The sequence below is a fragment of the Gallus gallus genome, chromosome 10, assembly GCF_016699485.2.
Source record: "Gallus gallus isolate bGalGal1 chromosome 10, bGalGal1.mat.broiler.GRCg7b, whole genome shotgun sequence".
In the NCBI taxonomy this organism is placed as follows: Eukaryota; Metazoa; Chordata; class Aves; order Galliformes; family Phasianidae; genus Gallus; species Gallus gallus.
In genome coordinates this window covers 778,457-799,408 of record NC_052541.1, presented here as the reverse complement: position 1 = coordinate 799,408, position 20,952 = coordinate 778,457, and the positions used below count along the sequence as shown (strand labels likewise).

At 50.1% G+C, this 20,952-nt stretch overlaps 2 protein-coding genes, 1 long non-coding RNA gene and 1 other non-coding gene across 9 annotated transcripts; 1 reads left to right on the top strand and 3 right to left on the bottom strand.

The window, feature by feature from the left end:
- Positions 1-171: 171 nt before the first annotated feature.
- On the bottom strand, positions 172-6,750 carry OR6B1 (olfactory receptor family 6 subfamily B member 1). 5 transcript variants are annotated; one of them, XM_040706277.2, is made up of 5 exons: positions 5,851-6,750; positions 5,136-5,216; positions 4,449-4,973; positions 2,465-3,271; positions 172-1,171 (listed from the first exon to the last, which is right to left on the bottom strand). In XM_040706277.2, the coding sequence occupies exon 5, from the start codon at positions 1,141-1,143 to the stop codon at positions 172-174; it is 972 nt and encodes a 323-aa protein (XP_040562211.1). In that variant the 5' UTR covers positions 1,144-1,171; positions 2,465-3,271; positions 4,449-4,973; positions 5,136-5,216; positions 5,851-6,750. The 5 variants fall into 5 exon arrangements, with proteins under 5 accessions (XP_040562211.1, XP_040562213.1, XP_040562210.1 ...); XM_040706279.2 differs by lacking the exon at positions 5,136-5,216; XM_040706276.2 differs by lacking the exon at positions 5,851-6,750 and having other exon boundaries at positions 5,136-5,620.
- A 5,398-nt stretch (positions 6,751-12,148) lies between these two features.
- On the bottom strand, positions 12,149-13,593 carry LOC112533192. Its single transcript, XM_040706652.1, has 3 exons — positions 13,353-13,593; positions 13,046-13,083; positions 12,149-12,634 (listed from the first exon to the last, which is right to left on the bottom strand). The coding sequence occupies exons 1-3, from the start codon at positions 13,576-13,578 to the stop codon at positions 12,296-12,298; spliced, it is 603 nt and encodes a 200-aa protein (XP_040562586.1). The 5' UTR covers positions 13,579-13,593; the 3' UTR covers positions 12,149-12,295.
- A 3,175-nt stretch (positions 13,594-16,768) lies between these two features.
- On the top strand, positions 16,769-16,840 carry TRNAG-UCC. The gene has a single exon. It is a non-coding gene; the product is annotated as a tRNA-Gly (tRNA).
- Positions 16,841-18,161: 1,321 nt separating this feature from the next.
- On the bottom strand, positions 18,162-19,608 carry LOC121111625. Of its 2 annotated transcripts, XR_005862728.1 has the most exons (3): positions 19,526-19,573; positions 18,810-18,890; positions 18,162-18,647 (listed from the first exon to the last, which is right to left on the bottom strand). It is a non-coding gene; the product is annotated as an uncharacterized LOC121111625 (long non-coding RNA). The 2 variants fall into 2 exon arrangements; XR_005862727.1 differs by lacking the exon at positions 18,810-18,890 and having other exon boundaries at positions 19,526-19,608.
- Between the last annotated feature and the right edge of the window lie 1,344 nt (positions 19,609-20,952).

The window sequence follows — 20,952 nt, the reverse complement described above, 5'->3', positions numbered from 1 at the left end:
AGAGACCCCTTATAGCCTCAAGGGTTCTGTGATTCTGTGGAGGAAAAATAATCAAACAGAAAGATAGGACAGGATGTGGTAATCAGGTGCAGTGCTTGACCAGACTTGCCACTGGTCAGGCGTCTGTACAGGATGCCAATCACATCAGGTCTATGTCTATGTAGTTTATCCTTACATTTGGATGGAAGGAATGGTTCTGGAGACTTCAGAGACAGTGATTTTTACTGAGAGAGTTTTTTTAAATGCTCTCTTCAGTTCCTGATTCCTCAGGCAGTAAATGAAAGGATTTAACATGGGTGTGACAATAGCATACACAGCTGACACAAGTTTATTCATATCATAAGAAGAGATTTTCTTGGGCCGCGCATACATGAAGAGAGTGGCTGAGAAGAAAATGACGACCACAGTTAAGTGGGAAGCACATGTAGAGAAGGCTTTCTTCTTACTTTGGGTGGTGGGGATGTGCAGGATTGTTGTGATAATTAATAGGTAGGAGACAACCGTGATGGAGAGGGGAACGAGCAGGATGAACAAGGCCAACACAAAGTCCACCATCTCTGCCACTGACATATCAGTGCAGGCAAGGTTTAGCACTGGGCTGATGTCACAGAAGAAATGGTTAATAACATGGGAACCACAGAACTCCAACTGAGAGATGAAGGAAATCTTGATCAAGGACACAGTGAACCCAGTGAACCAGGAGAGAGCTATCAGGCATACGCACATTTGGTACGTCATGATGAAGAGATAGTGCAGTGGTTGACAGATGGCCACATAGCGATCGTACGCCATGGCAGAGAGAAGGACACATTCAGTGCACATGAAAGAAATGAAGAAATAGAGTTGGGTCATGCATCCAGCAAAGGAAATGCTCCTGTCTTCTGCAATGAAATTTGCCAGGAGTTTGGGGACAGTGACAGAGATGTACCAGACCTCAATGAAAGACAGCTGACCAAGAAAGAAATACATGGGTTTGCAGAGTTCATGGTTTGCTTTGATCAGGGAAATGATGAGCACATTCTCCACAACCGTTACAATGTATGTCAGCAGCAATACTATGAAGAGCAATACCTTCAAGTCCATAAGGCCTGGGAATCCTAGCAAGAGAAAGATGTTGATTTGGGTGGAATTCTTCTCCTCCATTCAAAGAAGTGTGTAGCTGAACAGAGACCTGGAAAATCAAGGAAAACAGTAAAAAGGGGAATTGAGGTTAGAGGTATGAACATTAAATGTTTTTTTTGGTTTGTTTTTTGTTTTTTGTTTTTTGTTTTTTTTTTCCGTGAAAATTGAATGAAAAGTCACAAGGCTGAATAGAATTCTTGTGACTAAGCTTTAGATGCCTGCCTTGTTGTTTTCCTCTCTTAGTTAATGTAAACAAAGAGGTGCTTCATCTGTCTTATCATCTTTCAGATGACACTTAGACCATACAAAGTGCTGGTTTAATTGCAAGAAGGAGAGTGTGGATGACTAGTATATGTGCAGGCACCCACATAGAAGTCATCTGAAGTACTTTCTGATGAATCCAGTCCCTGTTTCCTTAGTTTGTCTTCACTGTATTTGTTTCCTAAGTCATTGGTCAGTATTTCCAGGATGTTAATGAGAAGTAGGTAAACCAATTGTTTAGTCTTTTGGATTCTGGCATCTTAGAATGGTGATCTTGAATGCACTGGAACATAAGAAATGGTCATCCCCTGTCATTATTTCTGCCTGTTGAAAAAATTTGAAAAATTAAACATTTTAAAAATACCTGCAAAAATTAAACAGTGGCCCAAAAAATTATTATTTGTGGATCTTGACCACACATTTTCGTATTGTCTTATTTTCTTAGTCCTGCTGGAATCTGTATACATACAGGGGCTGGGTAACACTTCATGTTGATGTACACTTCTACCTAAATGTTGGTGCATTAAATTAATATTTGAATATGATTTTTCTCTTCATTTACCAACTAGTATGATTCCTAGACTTTCAGTTAAAATGTAGACATTTTCACTTTTCGGATCAAGTGAATTGCTTTTTAAAAGTAACCAATAACAGTTAGGCCATTAGCAGCTCCAGTGATTTCATTGTCATCATTTTATTTCCAAAAAGGTAGGAGCAGCCTCAGCACTCTACAAAGTCTGAAATTTCTAGAGGACTATTTCTGACGCTAAAATCCACAGTACAATAATTCCTTTTAACTCAGGAAGTCTGTTTGAAAGCATTGCCTTGTTAACATCGAAACAAGGATTATATTCCTGTTTTCACTTCACAGTTTTGCTTGAATATCAGAGTGGTATAAGATTCTATATCAAAATGTAACTCAAACATGTAACTGATAAGCATGGAAATTACAAAAGAGGATTTAGCATTGTTCTGTAGAAGCATTCAGCAAACCAGCCCGTCTCCTCATTTATGCCTGGTAGGAGTACACGTAAACTATTACACCAAAATGAAACCATGGTAACTGCATGCAATAACTTACAAGACTTAGTCTTTGTGAGGTTCACAAACAGGGCAGAAGGAAACCAAAGCTTGAGACTTATCATCTGAGGATCAATCAGCTGCTCATTGAACCCATCTTTTGATCCAAGTCTTTGTGTTCCTTTGTTATTCCTGAAATCATGCAAGGAAGAGAAATTGTAAGTGTCTTAAAGTAGTCATGGTTCTACAATCTTTGTTGAATCTCTGACAGTCTGGACCAAGCTGTGACTGCTTTTTGTATACAGGAGCGTAGTTCTACACGGAGGCTTTTGAGACCTTGTCAGCAAGCTTTCAGACCGTTCCCTGAAGGATTTGGTCTCTGGAGAGATGGCAGCAAGTGTGACTCTTTTTTTTCCTCCCCTGCCGTGTTAATCACCGCATTTGTGTTTGTAGGCAGTTCTAAGATACCAGTGGCATAGTAGCTGTTTCATGAGCTGGAAAACAGAATCCTCGAACCAATGACATGTCTTCCTTCAATATACAACGACACAGTTTGAGTTGCAGATACTGTCTGTCCAAAGCTGTCCGTTCTGTATCTCTCTCCCACTCTCCCACGCAGTTACAGTTCTGCACCAAGGATCTGCATGGCACACGTAGACTTTTATCAAAAGTTAATACCACCTTACATTCCAGAGAGTCTGGAGATGCTACCTGGACGTCACCGTCCATTGTTCCTTTGTTGCAGATACTTCTGTCATTCTATGATCTTAAGTGGGTCAAAGCTTTGCTGGTTATCTTAAATGCACCTTTTTTGATGTTGTTTCTCCCCCACTTCTAGGATGGGTTTCAAGTCCTTGCTACTGATAACCTGTGGGTAAGAGATGGAAACTCTTGAATAAGTTGTCATCTCTCATTTCTGCATATTGGTCTTATTATCATACTGCTTTTCCTATTGGCAATAGTCCTTGCAGCCCTCCTGCTCACCTTCTCAACTGCGACTACCTCTTAGCGCAGCTCTGCATATGCTCAGCCAGTGCCAACATCACCACCACATCCACACTGACTGCTCAACAGCATCCAAATATTGTTGCACCACGGTCAGAAGGAAACAGGACCCATTCTCATCCAGTGATGGATATGTGTGCTTTTGTACATCACCTGTCTTTTTGGACCCTTCTCAGGCCCTGGGCATCCCTTGCAGTGGTGGCAAAAACCTCTGGACAAGCATATCCCATCAGCACAAACACCCTCTGGTCTCCCTCCCGGTCCCTCTATTGGGTTTGTGTGGCAAGGTTTTGATAGCAGGGGTGGATTCTGTGAGAGGTGTTCACAGAAGCTACCCATAATTGATAAGAGCCAGTTCTGAAAAATAAACCTGTCCCTCTCCAAAGCTCAGCCAATGGGCACTGTCAGTTGCGTCTCCATTTTACGCTTTCCATAGACTTCTCTTGCTTTTGCAACAGTCACAGCAAGAACTGGCATGGTAGTTGTAGGGAAGAAGCAAAGTGGGGACTAAAATTCCAGCTGCCATATACCACCATCAGTGTTTGTCTCCGCAGAGCTGCCCTTGCCCTTGTTTCCTTGCAAGCAGCAGAGAGGCCATCTTTGGAGTGAAACCAGCCTCTCTGGCAGGATAAGCCAGGTGGCAGTGTGAGAGCAAGACTCTGAGAGTTGACAGTGAAGCCCCGGTGTTCCATCTCTCAGAACCTCTGTAAGGCTGCCATTGGGCATCTGATGTGGTCAGTGCTGGTCCCATCCACTGGGCTTTAAGTGCCACCTGTCCCTGGGAGACCCAGGGAGCTGGTCAGCCATTGCCCAGGGCATGTGATGATCCCAGCATAAGTAGCTGAAGCATGTAGTTGTGACTGAGTGGTGAAGGTAATGAAATAGAAATCTTTTGGGATTTCCCTACAGGGGTTCAAATGTTATCACAAATCATAGAAAAGTTTGTGTTGGAAGGTACCATAAAGATCACCCAGATCTAACCGCACTGCTATGGGCAGGATTGCCTCCCACCAGATCAGGCTGCCAGGGCCCCATCCTACCTGGCCTGGAGAACTTGCAGGGATGGGGCACTCACTACTTTTCTGCATGGTAACACAGCATAACTTGGTTTACAGATGTGTCAGCACCCAATGGTTGGGTAAGAAATCTCAGGCATGGGACAGAATGTGTTTTCCTGAGGAGGCTGTTCAGAGCAATGTCTGCTGGGATGTTGCTTATTCCAGTGAGACAGACTTCTCAACATCCCTGGAAAGCTCATTCCCATCTTTGACTATCTTCAAAGAACATGAGGAATACTGTGTGTGGTGTTCTGTGGATTCCCACTGATGATCACTGCTTTTCGTCCTCTCACGGGAGCACCACTGAGAAGAAGCTGCCGCTCTACTCAGGATGGGGCCTGGCAGGGTCATCACCACAGCAGAGGCCTGGATGGCCACAGTCAAGTCAGCGCAGCGGGCGACACATGGCTCACTGCAGCTGCTTGCCAGTGGGGTTGGGCCAGAGGCACCGCAGGGGGATGGGACACAGGGTCTGAGGCACGACATCTCTCGCTGAGGGAGGCAAAGCTGAAACACAGAGCAGGGAGGGAAATACAGAATCCAAGGTCATTCTTTCTCCTGCTCTCTCACCCACATCCCTTACTCCACTCTGGCTCTGTTTTCAGTTCCATGCTCAGGAAGAGAGTGCAGCTGATTTTGCTAACGTAGATAACAGCTGTGCCATCTCACCTCTGGGCTCAATTGGAAAGACTGGCAGCAAATCTTTGATGTACTGGATGCTTGTTGCACCAGGACGACCTCCTGCGTTTCCTGGTGCAGTAGCATAGAAAATGTTGCTGAGATTATAACACTACAAGAAGGCTGTGATGAAGAGGTGTCACAGCAATCTCCACTTAAAAATGCACGCTGTCCTTCATTCCTCCTACCATCCTCATTGCGTTGTCCAAGTTATTCCGCACATGATGTCTCACCCAGTTTTTGGAAAGGATACACAAGAGAAGAAGGATGGATTATTCCCCGTCTCAAACAATGAAAATCAAGGCAATGAAGATAGCACAGGATGCACTTGGCTCTTTGGTCAGGGCCATCTGCTGCAGGCAGTAACTCTGGAGGGCATACCTCCTTGCAGCTGACCCCCATTAATCTGACTTTCCTTGAAAGATCCCACTTCTTCCCACCTCTACACATCCACCACTCTTCCACAGGAAAAGAGCTTGCAGTGCACAAACACCTGGATTGCTATGCCATACTGAGGCAGCCCACATCCTGAAAGCATAGCAGTTTTTTTTTTTTTTAATGAAGTTCCCTGCAAAAACAACTTTGGAGAAAATGGAAACAAGAAAAGCTAATGCCAGTCCAGAAAATGTATATCAGAACCCAACCGAGAATGCCAGCATGACAGCAATCAGGCCTCCTGGGAGAGTCTGAGCGAAGGGAGGCTTACCTCGTTTCTGGAGGAGAATGAAGGACGCAAAGACGATGCTGAGCCTGCTGCAGCAGGAGCTTTTATGCTGTGTTCATGACGCACGTGAGGACAGAAACATTCCATGGTCATGAAGCATCAAAACAGCTAGCGGTTGGTGGTTGCAAAGACCTTGCTAGTAGTTAATATCTTGCTTCTTTCATCTCAAGTGTTTTGCTGCAGATTCATACTGCCTACCATCAAAACAGTTTGTCTGTATTGCTGTGTCCTAAGGCCAATTAATTGATTTGGAATTCTCCATTTAGGTTTTCAGGGATTTCAATTGGATTTCCCTCATAGAGATGTCATTGGCAGCATTACTGCGTTCCTGGTGAGCATGGCCACCAGTCACAGTGAACGTCAGCCATGAAGGACACCAGTGCTTAGCTCTCAAGTGCATGCTCTCAGGCTAAATTTCTGGGACATTTCTCCGTGCACGTCATCAGAGATGTGCTGTCGATGCTGGTGTAAGTGCCATCAAAACATCAGGATGGCATGATTGCAGATGGGAAAAGAGGCCCAGGTCAACAGGGATGCGGCAGAGGCAGCGAAGACCACAAAGACACTGCTTAAACTCAACATGTGCTTACAGAAACTGCGTTGTCTGTTAGTTTGCTATGCACCAAAGTAATGGCAATGAAGGCAGATTCATCATAAGGGAGAGCAGAACTGGGAGCGGGACGCTAGGAGACATTTCTCCTTGTGGGCAATCAGAGACATGCAGGAGGTGGTGCGATATGTTCAGGCAGACCATCAAGATTGTACAGTTCCAAATGAGAGATAAGACCCACGTGCCTATGGATGTTTTCAAGCTCAATGGCATGGAAAAACTGTTTGGAGCTAGAGGAAATCCCCCTGTAAGCAGCACTGAGGACTACCAGTACGTTTCCGACACTCATCATGCTAATGTTCATGCTCTCCGACAACTTGATCAGCAGTGTAGACCGTAGAATTGAGTGTACCCTGAGAAAGTATGCTGATGACGCTGAGTCTGATAGTGAAAAGAGAAGGGGGAACAACTTTAAACGAAAAGAGGGGAGATGTAGGTTTGATGTCAGAAAGAAGCGTTTTACTCTGAGAGTGGCGAGGCGTCAGACCGGCTTGCGCAAAGAGGGTGTGAAGGTAACAAAAGAAAAGAAGGGTAAGTTCTCTCTCAAGTGGGTTGTGGCTAGGACGTCTGTAGCCATGTTCCGTGGTGTCCCAAAGGTTTCTTGCCTCTTGCAGGCAGAGGATTGTTTATACAGTCAAAGCTCTTTTATCTCTTCCTAACGACGGTGGGCCATGAGGTCATATTCAGTGTGAGGACGAGGAGAGGTGAGAGTCATGTTCTTCTCTTCTACGGGGCTCTTGAGAGGGATGTCCACCGCCATCTTCCTTGATGACTTGACCATGTTGTCCTACTTATTCCAACCAGGAACAGATATCAGTTTGGGCAGTGGAAGAGCTGTTGGAAATCACCAAATCTGGCTGTGGGAGTGAGATCAAAGTAATGCCGGCGTCCTTCCCTGAAATTGACCCGTACTCAAATTAGCCTGCTTTGCTCAGCAACACATTAATCTCACTGACCACAGTCCTGCATGGCCTCCTTTTGAGGTCCACTCCATGCATTTCAAAGTTCAAAGTGGCATAGCATCAGCCTCCCTGAGCACCTGCCCGTCATCACGATGGGGAGGAGTTGGGAAAAACCCTGAACCGCACGCACACATGAGTCACGCGGCTGTGGAAAGCGGTGGAAATGGTGTCCTGGCCTCAGGCACGCCAGGAATAGCAGACCTCTAAGAGTCATTCCTCCCAAGTGCCACTTTCCTCATCAGAGACATTACTGAAGGGTTCTGAACCATTCCCGAAGCAAGTGGAATGTCTGGGGCTGCTTCCTTCGAAAGCACTGCCTTTGTGTGACTAGTGCAGATCCTACGTCACTTGTCTTGACTTGGAAAGGACTTCTGGATATGATCCACTCCAACACAGTGTATGATGAAAGCTCACCTACGGGAGATTTCTCAGCTGGATCACCTGGGAACAACTGCTTGGCACTCCCTGGTCCAAGCCTGTGTGTGTGTCCCCTCTTCCTGGCAACACTACTGGATGACTGCGGAGAAGAAAATGTGGGCCAGTGTGAGAAATGGGGAAGAAAGCCAAGCTGGAGAAGCAAGGAAAGGCGATGATCATGTGGAGTGTGTTCAGTGTGCGTTCCCTGGGATGATCTGAGGTCTGGTGCCCCGGCCCTGTGAGGATAGTGTGACATGATGACAGGCAGTCTGAGGGACAAGGGTTTTCTTAGCTGCAAGGCAAAACGTTCTATCTGTGGGGATGAAAGAGCAGCCTTCCAGTGCCTAAAAAAGAGGACAGAGCTGGCAGGAGGATGCCATCTTGCCCTGCTTGCATCCTGAACAGCTGCCAGCACACTGCAGTTACTCCAGGTACATCAGACCAGACAGAGGAAGTGTTTACAGCCCAGAGGTAGAACTCTAGTGATGCATCTTGGAGGTTCATGACAGTCCTTCACGGGAGCAACCAAAGGAACTCTCAGCGAGTAAGGGCTCTGCGCATGTCAGCACCTTGCCGTGGGACTCAAGGTACACGTGTAATCTATCCCCGAATCCCTTCCGTTCACTCCAGAGCCCAGGGGAAATTAAAAGACAAAACTTGGCCTGCATGGTTGTTGCACAGCCTGGTCATGGGGAGCCAGAATGCTTCCTTCCGTCCTGCTTTGGGCCCAGCAGGCCAGCGAGCGTGGGGTTTGCGTTATGAATGGGTGGTGGGAAGCTGTGCCTGTCCTGAAGAGTCTGGAGAGTGAAGGGGAAATGGCTAGAGATGTATTGAGTGCTGTGGAATGACTGAGCTCCAGCACCAGTGGGGAAGAGGCCTGTGTGCCGCCCATGCTGCAGAGGTGGGTGACAACTGGTACTGCCTCTGAGAACTGCGGCTTCATGGAAGGAGCCTGAGTGCAAGGCATCTCAGGAGGTCGATTGCCTGTGCAAGAAAAAGTTACAAGCATGGTTCACCCAAAGTGAGGGCACACTGCTCAGTGTGTGGCCCTGTTGAAACTGCAGCTTGATAATGCAAGCGTGCAGATTCCTAAACTTCTTTGGATACTTGCCCTGTGCTTTTTTTGTGAAATTCTTCTGGCCCTCAAGCAGCCCGTTAAGTCTTTGTTGAGCACACTGCAGCCCAGGCAGGAGGTGACGGTGGAGCAGATGGATCTGGAGTGAAGGAGGCTGCAGGCCGTGCAGAGCCCTCACAGAAGCAGACGCTGGGCCAGAACTGCAGCCCTTGGAGAGAGAAGCATTTTGGAGAGGTGAGCATTTGACCTGACAGGTGCTGCCACCCATGGGGCACACATTCTGCTGCACTCATTTCCAAAACGAGCGCACCCTGTTGTATGGACACATCCTGGAGCAGTTCTTGAACAATCACCGACTGAGGATTGCATTATAGGCAGACCTTACCTCCACATTCCCCATTCCTCTGCAGCGCATTGTGGAATGATGAAGAAGAGGATGGGTGGGAGAAGAGGGATGGTGTGTTTTGTTTCCTTTCATTTCTGGATGCGTTACTCTGCTTTTCATAATAGGCAACAGATTTCATTAATCTGAGTCTCTTCTCCTCATAACAGTCATCAGTGATGGATCTCCTCGTTCTTGTCTCAACCCTTGAGCCTTTTCTTAGCGAAGTTTCACTGTGGGCTGCAGAAAGCACCAACTTGTGAACAGATGGTCCTCACTGTTAACGCTTAGAGGAGGACATCTAACAGCAGTGGGTCCTCATGGATCTTCCCCGGGACCATGGGGCTTTGCTGGCTGACCTGTTCCCAGCCCTTGCACACAGAGAGATGGTCTATCGTATGTCTGCCTCGAGTCAGCGATAATGAGGATTGTGTATCTGCTGTGTTCTCCTCCTCTGAGGAAGAAGAGGAAGTGCAAAATGACATGGGGTGGAGTTGGTGGCATCTGGTGGCTACTTTATACTGCCCAAGGTACTTACCAGTGTGCTGGAAAGGAGGAGGGGGCTCCTCAGTGCCTTCTTTCAGTCTCGTGTCAACCAGCCTGAGCAGTGAAGTTCCTGTGGAGAACGTAGTACCTGGCTGTATTGGGTGAAGTATGAAAAGGAAAAGGGGTACCTGGACGGACTGTGTGGAGAGAGGGAGGAGAAAGAGAATGCGTGGTAGACCCGCGCTGGCACGTGGTTTGTCCCCTGCACTTGTGCCACTGAAGGTAGCAGAGCAGCAAAAGGAGATGCACAAAAGCTCACCCCCAGGCTAGAGACCTTGAATAAGGCAGGCATGTTCAGGCCATAATCCCGGCACATCCTACTAAGCGTGTCCTGGTTTTCATTTGTCTCATGTGCCTGGCTCATGTATGGAGCCAGGGTGCGTGGATGGCCCAGGGAAGCTGCAAGCGGGTGCCAAAACACGCAGGTCTCAGCAGAGCAAGCTCTTGTCTTGCCCTCCCAACAGGCTCTACCAGCTCAGCCTGCCCCACACCTTCCTGGGCCTGCTGCCAGCAGCTGAGGCTGGTCCCCACCCATGGCAGGTAAACTGGGGCTGCCCTGGGAGCCCCCACCCCCAACAGAGCTGGGTAGGGCCGGCATCGCTGCAGGATCGGGTCAGGGTTTTCCCTGGCTCCCTGCCTCTGCCTGCCCTAGCTGCTCCCTGAGAGCAGGAGGGCAGCAGCAATCATTCCTTGATTGTGGCTGGGGCTGCCCCCTTCCATCTGCTGCGTCCCGCTTGCGTTTGTCCCTTCCTTGCCCGGCAGCACTCCCAGAATGCTGTGGAGCAGCACTTGCAGCACAGCCCTCAGCTGTGCCTGGGAAGGCCGGTTGTTCATGGGGAAAGAGGCTTGTGCTAGCTGGGCTGACACCACAGCGGGTGCACACAAACTCCCCACACGAGCATGGGCATGCGCAGGCAGCACAGGTCTGAGCTGGATGGAGAGCAGCACCGGCAGGAGCATTCAGGGGAGCAGTAACAGGCCTCCCACAGCACAAACGAGAGCTCCCACCCATGAGGCATGGAGAGGTGAGCTTACCCAAAAAGCTTCAGAAGTGAATCCTGATCATACCAGACAGCAGAGAACTGTGATCACCTGGATACAGGCTTACGCTCCTTTGGCGTGAGACCTTTCTTTCTTTCTTTGTGCTGTCTGCCGGTATATTACGTAGCAGTGGCATGAGGTCAGGGATGTGCGTGCAGGCGTGTCAGTAGCCAAGGCAGAGGACAGAATCTCACGAGGCATGAGATTGGAAGGCTTTGGTGATTATCTAACAGGGTTAAGAGTGAATCTCAGGAGAGAGTTCTGTTGAGTGCCGTCAGAGGCAGCCATTGCATGCCGTGGGACCCATGCAAAGGTGTGCTGTGTCTTCCTGCCAGCTCAGTGCTCTGCTGAAGGCTCCTGTCTGAGTTCAAATCTCAGTGGGACCTGTACTTTTGGGCTCCCAAACCATTGCCCACAGCTGGCGTTCACCTAAGTCTGAAACTGAACTTCTTTATGCATTCCAGACCTCCTTCTTGCCGTCCTCCCTTCTCTGCGCTTTTAGCCACGCAGTGGCCTTCCCCTGACGTGGTCCCTCCACACCTGACTAGCTTAGTGAGCACAGGCCCTGACCCCTCCTCGTTGCCTTCCGCTCGATGGCTGCTCCCTTGTGGGGGAAAGCAGCCGTAGGTCACTGTATCCCACAGCAGCTGAGGTGCAGAGCCCGCAGTCCAAGGCCTGCTCACGGCATGGTCGAGAAGAGGAGGCTGTTCAGAGCCATGTCTGCTGGGATGCTGCTTATTCCAATGAGACAGACTCCTCAACATCCCTGGAAAGCACATTCCCATCTTTGACCATCTTCACAGAACACGAGGAATACTGTGTGTGGTGTTCTGTGGATTCCCACTGATGATCACTGCTTTTTGTCCTCCCACAGGGGCACCACTGAGAAGAAGCTGCCTCTCTCGTGCTTCTTCCTCCCGTCCACCCTCCCTCTGCAGGTATTAAACGCATGGACGGGATGCCCCCTGAGCCTTCAGTCCCCCACACAAACCACTCCCTGCTCTTCCTGCCTCTCCTGTTACAATACATCACAGAAGCAGAGAGTGGCTGAGACTGGGAGACACCACAGCAGGACATGTTATCTTTCTCTTGTTTGGGGGTGGACTCGCTGCCGTGGGAGAGGGCAGGTTCTCCCTCCTCTGTTTCCCGTGATAAGAGGGAAGCTGAGGATGGTGGGCACTGCTTGTCCCATCAGAGCAGGTGCCCGATGGCGCCAGGAGGAAAAGAAATTACAACAAGTCCCAAGCTATGCTGCACAAAGTCTTTAATGAGAAGGAAAAAACAAAGTGGCTCAGTACAGAGGGGAAGAATCATGCTTTCGGTTTTCAGGGAGGTTGAGAGAACGATCCATCCGTATCCAGGATGTGTTGTCCAAATGGGATGATCCACTGTCTTCAGCAGTTAAAACTGCAGCGTGGGCGAGGCAGACACAGCCCTGAGCCCCCCAGACCAAGGGAGCCCCCAGAGGAGATGGGAACGCCCGCGGTGCTGAGGGAGCTGCCAACAGCAGCTGACAGAGAGGATCCCACGGCTGTGTTCTGAGGGAAGGAGGTGAGGATGGGGCCCGGCAGGGTCACCACCACAGGGGAGGCCTCGATAAACACAGTGGAGTCAGCGCAGCGGGCGACACATGGCTCACTGCAGCTGCTTGCCAGTGGGGTTGGGCCAGAGGCACCGCAGGGGGATGGGACACAGGGTCTGCAGCACGACATCTCTCGCTGAGGGAGGCAAAGCTGAAACACAGAGCAGGGAGGGAACACGGACCCTAAAGTCAGTCTGTCTTTCTTTGCCGCAGCTCTTTCACCAACGCCCTTTGCTGCCCTCCAGCTCTCTTTCTGGCTCTGTGTCCACAAAGCACCCGCAGATGGTGTTGCTACCACAGTCAGCAGCTGTGACAGCTCTCCTGCAGGCTGAATTGGAAAGACTGTCAGGAAAGCTGGGGCTTACTGGATGTTTATTGCACCAGGACTGCCTCCTATGTTCCTGGTGCCGTAGCATGGGTGAAGATTGCTGACACGAGACCAGGACATAGAGGCAGGCCAGAAAAGATGTCAGACCAATCTTGTTGGAAGAATACACCGTGTCTTTACAGTTCCCATCATCCTCATCACGTCATCTGAATTGCCCTGCAGAAGAACGCTTACCACTTCTTGAAGAAGGCCCAGGAGAGTCTCTGGAAAGACTTAGCTCAAAAAAGAAAATCACAGCAGTGAAGATGGAGTGGGGTACACCTGCCTGTTCTGTTAGAGACCACCTGCTGCCGGTCCTAATTCTTGTGGACATACATCCTTGAAGCCAAGAACCATCGATCTCACCGTGTCACTGAGATCCCATCTCTTCCCAGCCCTCCACCCAATTACCCAGCGGACTACACAGACCGAGTACCAAGGGTACTCGACAGCGTGACACCACCTAGTCCCACCGGGAGTGCTGGAGTGAGGTTGTGCTTACCTCGTTCCTCAAGGAAAGTGAGGGAAGAGAGCACGATGCAGAGCCTGCAGCAGCACGGGCTTTTATGCTGTGTTGCAGAGGCCCCACAGGGGCAGAAACATTCCTGGCTCATGAAACACTGAAGCATCTGGTGGTGGCTGCTTGCAGAGACCTCCCAGGTAACCGAGATCATTCGTCTTTCATCTGAAATGTTGTTCTTCAGAATCACACTGTCTGACATCATCATAATTCATCTGCCCCCCGGTGTCCAAAAGCCACGTGGGAAGACTCAGTCTCCTCCGGCAGGCAGGAGGTAGAGCCATGAGGATATTTTCTACATTCATCACGCTCAATTTTACGTATACAGAGTGTATGCAAGGAGTAGTAGAGTTAAGAGTCAGGCAGAAGTGGAGAGTGTGATTGAAGGGTTGCCTGCCTCCTTCCCTGAGGGTGACCCTCAGGGTGGCCGTCAAATCTTGGTACAGAAGTGAGATCAATGGGATACCGGTGTCCTTCCCTGAAATTGACCCACTCTCAGGTTGACCTGTTTTGCTCAGCACACTGATCCCAGTGTCCAGAGGCCTGAATGGCCTGCTTTTGAGAAGGGAGGAGGGCAGGGGGCCAAACCCTGAAGGCTCTTTGTTGTGGGCCAGGGATGCAACATGCCATTCCATGCATTTCAAAGTACAAAGGCACATGGGATCAGCCTCCCAGAGCACCTATCAGTCACTGTGATGCGGAAGAGTTGGGGAAAACCCTGAAGTGTAGTCACGCACACCTCACCTAGCGGTGGCGTGCAGAGCTTCTGGACTCATTTCTGCCACAGAACTGCTTTCCTCATCAAGGTCATTTCAAAGGTTCTGTGTGCCATTCACGAAACAGAGCATTTTATGCCTTCCGGCCCTGCTGCCATCCAAAGCCTTGCCTTTTCGTGGCTGGTGCAGAGCTTGAGTTACTCATGTTGGATTGGAAAGGGCCTTTGGAGATGCTCTACTCCAACCCACTGTGTTGTAGGCACGTCTAAATGAGGCTTCTGGGTGGGAAACGTCACCCTTTGTAGGTCTCGCCCACTACATGGAGTTTTCATGTAAGTCCTGGCCCAAACTGCACTCGACTCCTTCCATTTCCCCTGCTGACTGGTTTACCTATTGGCTGCTTTTGTGAGGCAAGAGGCATGTGCCCACCAAATAGGAACACTTCCACCTGAGAAGGGGCTGATGTGTTGGACACCGCAACTAACGTGGGGCTCTCTCTGATGACCTTCCCACACCTGCAAGAATAGATGGCAGCCGTGGTGCTGAGCAGCTCCTAGGGTTGTGGAGTAAGCGCTGCAGATGGACGGGGAAGGAGACAGCAGAATTGGGAATGAATCCTTCCTCCTCCCTACATCCAGGACTGGAAGGGAAAGATGTGCTGGCACAGCTGTCCCCTCCTCCTTCCAGTAAGACCGTCAGGAAGAGCTTTCTGGGCACACGCGTGCAAGTAATACGTGGAGCAGCTGGCATCGCCTTGGACTCGCTCTGACCCTTGGGCTTGTGGGGATCAAGCCTAGAAGCAGGTGTGTGTTTTCACACCCAGACGGAGCAACAGAGCTCAGAATGAGAGATAGAATGGGTTGTCTTGGAGGTGTCATCATACGGACGATGGGGAGAAGTGAGTTAGAAAAGGCATTTCTGATAAAGCCCTGCGGTGAATTCACCAAAACAGGATGGCCAGTAGCAGCCACTACCTTCTGTAGAGTACACAGCGGAAGTCCTCCAGACCCCTTGCCTTCTCTCATCCAGCCTGAAGAAGCTCTGGTGTTTGGTGTGAGGCCTTGGACCTAGTGACAATTGAGGCTCATTTTGGCAGGCCCTTATCTGGGATGCAGAGGGCTGTGCAACATCTGCAGAATGTTACAGAGTGTCAGCCACATGGTTTCTGCAGCCGTCGTGTTGTTGTGTGCTGAGTCTGTGCACGTCCTCAGCACTGCCCTGTTCCCCTTGAACTGGGAAAGGACATTTCCTGTGGTGAGAGTCTTCCCACAGGGTGGGTCACGGGAGGTGTACAGGATAGAGAGCAGAGTGGTGCTTCTCGTCGAGAATCTTTTGGAGCTGTTTGCCGTTGCCTAGGGCATGGAATGATCCAGGTAGAGATGGCCGGAGCAGGTAGTTGTGGCCGGGTGGCAAAGGTGTTGGACTAGAAATGTGTTGGGATTCTCCATGCAGATTTGAATCCTGCCAACTGTGTGGGATGCAGTTCTCTTTCCTCTACATGCAGTGACCACACTGCAGCCATGGGATGCAGCCCCATGCAGGCCCAGAGTCCTTGCAGCTAGCTGCACAGGGCCCTGACGGGGGAGCCTGGAACCCCTCCTCGCTCACTGTGAGTACATGTCCATGCCACCCCCTCCAGAATGCCTTGTCAGGTGAGAAATCCTGATGCCATTTTCAAGGTGTAGGCAAGAGAGAAGCAGAGAGAGGTGGAGAGGGGTGGACTGAGAATTGGCACACGGGAGAGCTCGGAGGGCTGGGATCGGGGACACAGAGGCTAGTTGGAGGCTGGTAGCTAGCCATGTTACCCACCGGTTGGTTCTTGATCTGGTTCCTGATTGAGATATTCATCAGCGGTCTGGAGGAAGGGATAGATTGCAACCTCATCAAGTTTGCTGAAGATACAAAGCGGGGAGGGGTGGCTGACACACCAGAATACTGTGCTGGCTTTTAGGAAGACTTGAGCAGGCTAAAGAGTTGTGTGGAGAGGAATCTGGAGGGTGCACTAAAGGGGTGTGATTAGCAGGTCGAGGGAGGTTATCCTTCCCATCTACTCTGCTCTGGCGAGGCCACATCTGGCATCCAGTTTCTGGGCATCCCAGTTCACGAGAGACAGGGAACTACCAGGGAGAGTCCAGCAGAGGTCTACAAAAATGGCTGGGGGCAGTGAAAGACAGGAATTTGCATTTGAACATGAGAAAGGCCTTCATTACTTTGGAAATGACAGAGCACTGGAACACGCTGCCAGGAGCGGCTGTGCAGTCTGCTTCTCTGGAGATTTTTTAAAGCCCATCTGGATGCTTTCCTGTGCAACCTGCTCTAGGGAAGTAGCTTTGGACGTGGAGATCTCCAGAGAGGCCTCCCAACGCCCCTGATTCTGTGGCTCTGTGATTCTGTGAGAAAGGTCCGTAGAGGAGTGGAGGTGATAGAGGCCTCCTGTGAACAGATTGCCCTCCTTGTTCACAGAGAAGGGAAAGCACTTCCTTGTTTGCTCCATGCCATAGTCGCGGTGTGCTCCATTGGTGATGTATCTTGCCAGCAGGGTGAAATGTGTATGACATCTGTTGGAGAGGCAGAGTGAGAGAGAAGTCACAGCAGACTGAGGAAGTGCCCGTGCAGAGGGCCGGAAGGAGGAGGATGTGGAGACGGGGAGCTGCAGGAGCTTGAGGAAGGTTGCAGGCAGCTGCGTTGGTGGTATAGTGGTGAGCATAGCTGCCTTCCAAGCAGTTGACCCGGGTTCGATTCCCGGCCAACGCATACCAGCTTTTCTTCTGCCGGCATCCAAAATTGTGCCCTGCCGCACCTGTGCAGCTCCTCCTGCTCTCCAGGTGGCCATCTTCCTTGCCCAGCAGATGAGTTCCAGCTGCCCTGGGGCATCAAAACATTCCCTCCCCTCCTCAGAGCCGCAAGACAGTGCTGCTTGGTCTCTTTCCCAGGACACCCACGTGAGGGTGATGCTGAGAACTGCTGGGGAAGGTCTGTCCTCTCTGGTCAAAGGCCAGAGACCTGTCTGACTGATCTGTACTCACCCTGCCTCGGGTGAATAGAACGTTCTCGCCAGCCTCCTCCATACGTTCCATCTCTCCATGCTTCCTGGCCAAAGGAACGGTTTCATCTTCTTTGGATGGGATGCTGATACGTGTATCATGCTCTATCTGCAGAGCACAGCGCTATTTCCTCAGAAGTATTTGTGCTTGGCAACAGACCCTGCAACACAGCGTAACTGGGTTTGACATACTCTTCTGCACAACCCTTATCAGGATTGCAAGTCTCGGCATCCCTGTGTGAACAGAGCCACTGGCATACTGTGCTGAGCCTTCAGCATTCTGGTGACATCCTGAATATTTCTGGCAGTGGATGTAGCAATGTTCATGCAAAGAAGGATGTGAGGCACCCCCGTTTGCTGCAAAGAGCAGCATTAAGTCAGAGTGGTTGGGAAGGAGGGGACTGGGAGGCAAACCAGAAGCATTTCTGCAGTTGTGAGAGAAGACCGGGCTTGTGTCCTGAGGCCCAGGAGAACCCCAACAAAGCCAAGCGCAAGGACTTGCTCCTGGGTCGAGGAAAGCCCCGCTACTAATACAGGCTGAGGGATGAATGGACGGAGCACAGCCCTGATGAAAAGGACTTGGGCATACTGGTGGGAGGCAGCAGCAGGACATGAGCCAGCAATGTACCCTTGCAGACCAGGAAGCCAACCATATCCTGGTCCAAGCAGTGTGGCCAGCAGGGCAAGGGAGGAAGTCCTGCCCCTGTGCTCTGTGCTGTGAGACCTCACATGGAGTGCTGTGTCCAGATGGGGAGCCCTCCGCACGAGAGAGACATGGAGCTGCTGGAGCACATCCAGAGGAGGGCCACAGAAATGATTCAGGGGATGGAACACCTCCCTACGTGGACAGGCTGAGAGGGCAGGGGCTGTGCAGCCCAGAGAGGAGAAGGCTCCGGGGAGACCTGACAGCGGCCTGGCAGCACCTGAAGGGAAGCTACGGGAAGGAATGGACACACGGATAAGATTCCCCTTGAGTCTTTTCTTCTCCATGCAAATGAGAGGGAAGAGGGAAACAAATCACCAGTCCCAAGCTATGCTGCACAAAGTCTTTAATGAGAAGGAAAAGCTAAAGTGGCTCTGTACAGAGGGGAAGAATCATGCTTTCAGTCTACAGGGAGGTTGAGAGCACGATCCATCCGTATCCAGGATGTGTTGTCCAAATGGGATGATCCATCAGCTTCAGCAGTTAAAACTGCAGGGTGGGCGAGGCAGACACAGCCCAGAGCCCCCCAGACCAAGGGAGCCCCCAGAAGAGATGGGAACGCCCGCGGTGCTGAGGGAGCTGCCAACAGCAGCTGACAGAGAGGATCCCACGGCTGTGTTCTGAGGGAAGGAGGTGAGGATGGGGCCCGGCAGGGTCACCACCACAGCGGAGGCCTGGATGGCCACAGTGGAGTCAGCGCAGCGGGCGACACATGGCTCACTGCAGCTGCTAGCCAGTGGGGTTGGGCCAGAGGCACCGCAGGGGGATGGGACACAGGGTCTGCAGCACGACATCTCTCGCTGAGGGAGGCAAAGCTGAAACACAGAGCAGGGAGGGAAATACAGAATCCAAGGTCATTCTTTCTCCTGCTCTCTCACCCACATCCCTTACTCCACTCTGGCTCTGTTTTCAGTTCCATGCTCAGGAAGAGAGTGCAGCTGATTTTGCTAACGTAGATAACAGCTGTGCCATCTCACCTCTGGGCTCAATTGGAAAGACTGGCAGCAAATCTTTGATGTACTGGATGCTTGTTGCACCAGGACGACCTCCTGCGTTTCCTGGTGCAGTAGCATAGAAAATGTTGCTGAGATTATAACACTACAAGAAGGCTGTGATGAAGAGGTGTCACAGCAATCTCCACTTAAAAATGCACGCTGTCCTTCATTCCTCCTACCATCCTCATTGCGTTGTCCAAGTTATTCCGCACATGATGTCTCACCCAGTTTTTGGAAAGGATACACAAGAGAAGAAGGATGGATTATTCCCCGTCTCAAACAATGAAAATCAAGGCAATGAAGATAGCACAGGATGCACTTGGCTCTTTGGTCAGGGCCATCTGCTGCAGGCAGTAACTCTGGAGGGCATACCTCCTTGCAGCTGACCCCCATTAATCTGACTTTCCTTGAAAGATCCCACTTCTTCCCACCTCTACACATCCACCACTCTTCCACAGGAAAAGAGCTTGCAGTGCACAAACACCTGGATTGCTATGCCATACTGAGGCAGCCCACATCCTGAAAGCATAGCAGTTTTTTTTTTTTTTTAATGAAGTTCCCTGCAAAAACAACTTTGGAGAAAATGGAAACAAGAAAAGCTAATGCCAGTCCAGAAAATGTATATCAGAACCCAACCGAGAATGCCAGCATGACAGCAATCAGGCCTCCTGGGAGAGTCTGAGCGAAGGGAGGCTTACCTCGTTTCTGGAGGAGAATGAAGGACGCAAAGACGATGCTGAGCCTGCTGCAGCAGGAGCTTTTATGCTGTGTTCATGACGCACGTGAGGACAGAAACATTCCATGGTCATGAAGCATCAAAACAGCTAGCGGTTGGTGGTTGCAAAGACCTTGCTAGTAGTTAATATCTTGCTTCTTTCATCTCGAGTGTTTTGCTGCAGATTCATACTGCCTACCATCAAAACAGTTTGTCTGTATTGCTGTGTCCTAAGGCCAATTAATTGATTTGGAATTCTCCATTTAGGTTTTCAGGGATTTCAATTGGATTTCCCTCATAGAGATGTCATTGGCAGCATTACTGCGTTCCTGGTGAGCATGGCCACCAGTCACAGTGAACGTCAGCCATGAAGGACACCAGTGCTTAGCTCTCAAGTGCATGCTCTCAGGCTAAATTTCTGGGACATTTCTCCGTGCGCGTCATCAGAGATGTGCTGTCGATGCTGGTGTAAGTGCCATCAAAACATCAGGATGGCATGATTGCAGATGGGAAAAGAGGCCCAGATCAACAGGGATGCGGCAGAGGCAGCGAAGACCACAAAGACACTGCTTAAACTCAACATGTGCTTACAGAAACTGCGTTGTCTGTTAGTTTGCTATGCACCAAAGTAATGGCAATGAAGGCAGATTCATCATAAGGGAGAGCAGAACTGGGAGCGGGACGCTAGGAGACATTTCTCCTTGTGGGCAATCAGAGACATGCAGGAGGTGGTGCGATATGTTCAGGCAGACCATCAAGATTGTACAGTTCCAAATGAGAGATAAGACCCACGTGCCTATGGATGTTTTCAAGCTCAATGGCATGGAAAAATTGTTTGGAGCTGGAGGAAATCCCCCTGTAAGCAGCACTGAGGACTACCAGTACATTTCCGACACTCATCATGCTAATGTTCATGCTCTCCGACAACTTGATCAGCAGTGTAGACCGTAGAATTGAGTGTACCCTGAGAAAGTATGCTGATGACGCTGAGTCTGATAGTGAAAAGAGAAGGGGGAACAACTTTAAACGAAAAGAGGGGAGATGTAGGTTTGATGTCAGAAAGAAGCGTTTTACTCTGAGAGTGGCGAGGCGTCAGACCGGCTTGCGCAAAGAGGGTGTGAAGGTAACAAAAGAAAAGAAGGGTAAGTTCTCTCTCAAGTGGGTTGTGGCTAGGACGTCTGTAGCCATGTTCCGTGGTGTCCCAAAGGTTTCTTGCCTCTTGCAGGCAGAGGACTGTTTATACAGTCAGAGCTCTTTTATCTCTTCCTAACGACGGTGGGCCATGAGGTCATATTCAGTGTGAGAACGAGGAGAGGTGAGAGTCATGTTCTTCTCTTCTACGGGGCTCTTGAGAGGGATGTCCACCGCCATCTTCCTTGATGACTTGACCATGTTGTCCTACTTATTCCA

Excerpts from the sequence above, each read along its gene's own strand:
- LOC112533192 (XM_040706652.1), bottom strand. The coding sequence starts at position 13,578 with ATGATGATGTCAGACAGTGTGATTCTGAAGAACAACATTTCAGATGAA. Across the intron at positions 13,084-13,352 it reads CACTTTCCTTGAGGAACGAG|TCTTTCCAGAGACTCTCCTG; the intron begins GTAAGCACAACC and ends TTTTGAGCTAAG. Across the intron at positions 12,635-13,045 it reads TGGGCCTTCTTCAAGAAGTG|CTTTGCCTCCCTCAGCGAGA; the intron begins GTAAGCGTTCTT and ends TCTGTGTTTCAG.
- OR6B1 (XM_040706277.2), bottom strand. The coding sequence starts at position 1,143 with ATGGAGGAGAAGAATTCCACCCAAATCAACATCTTTCTCTTGCTAGGA.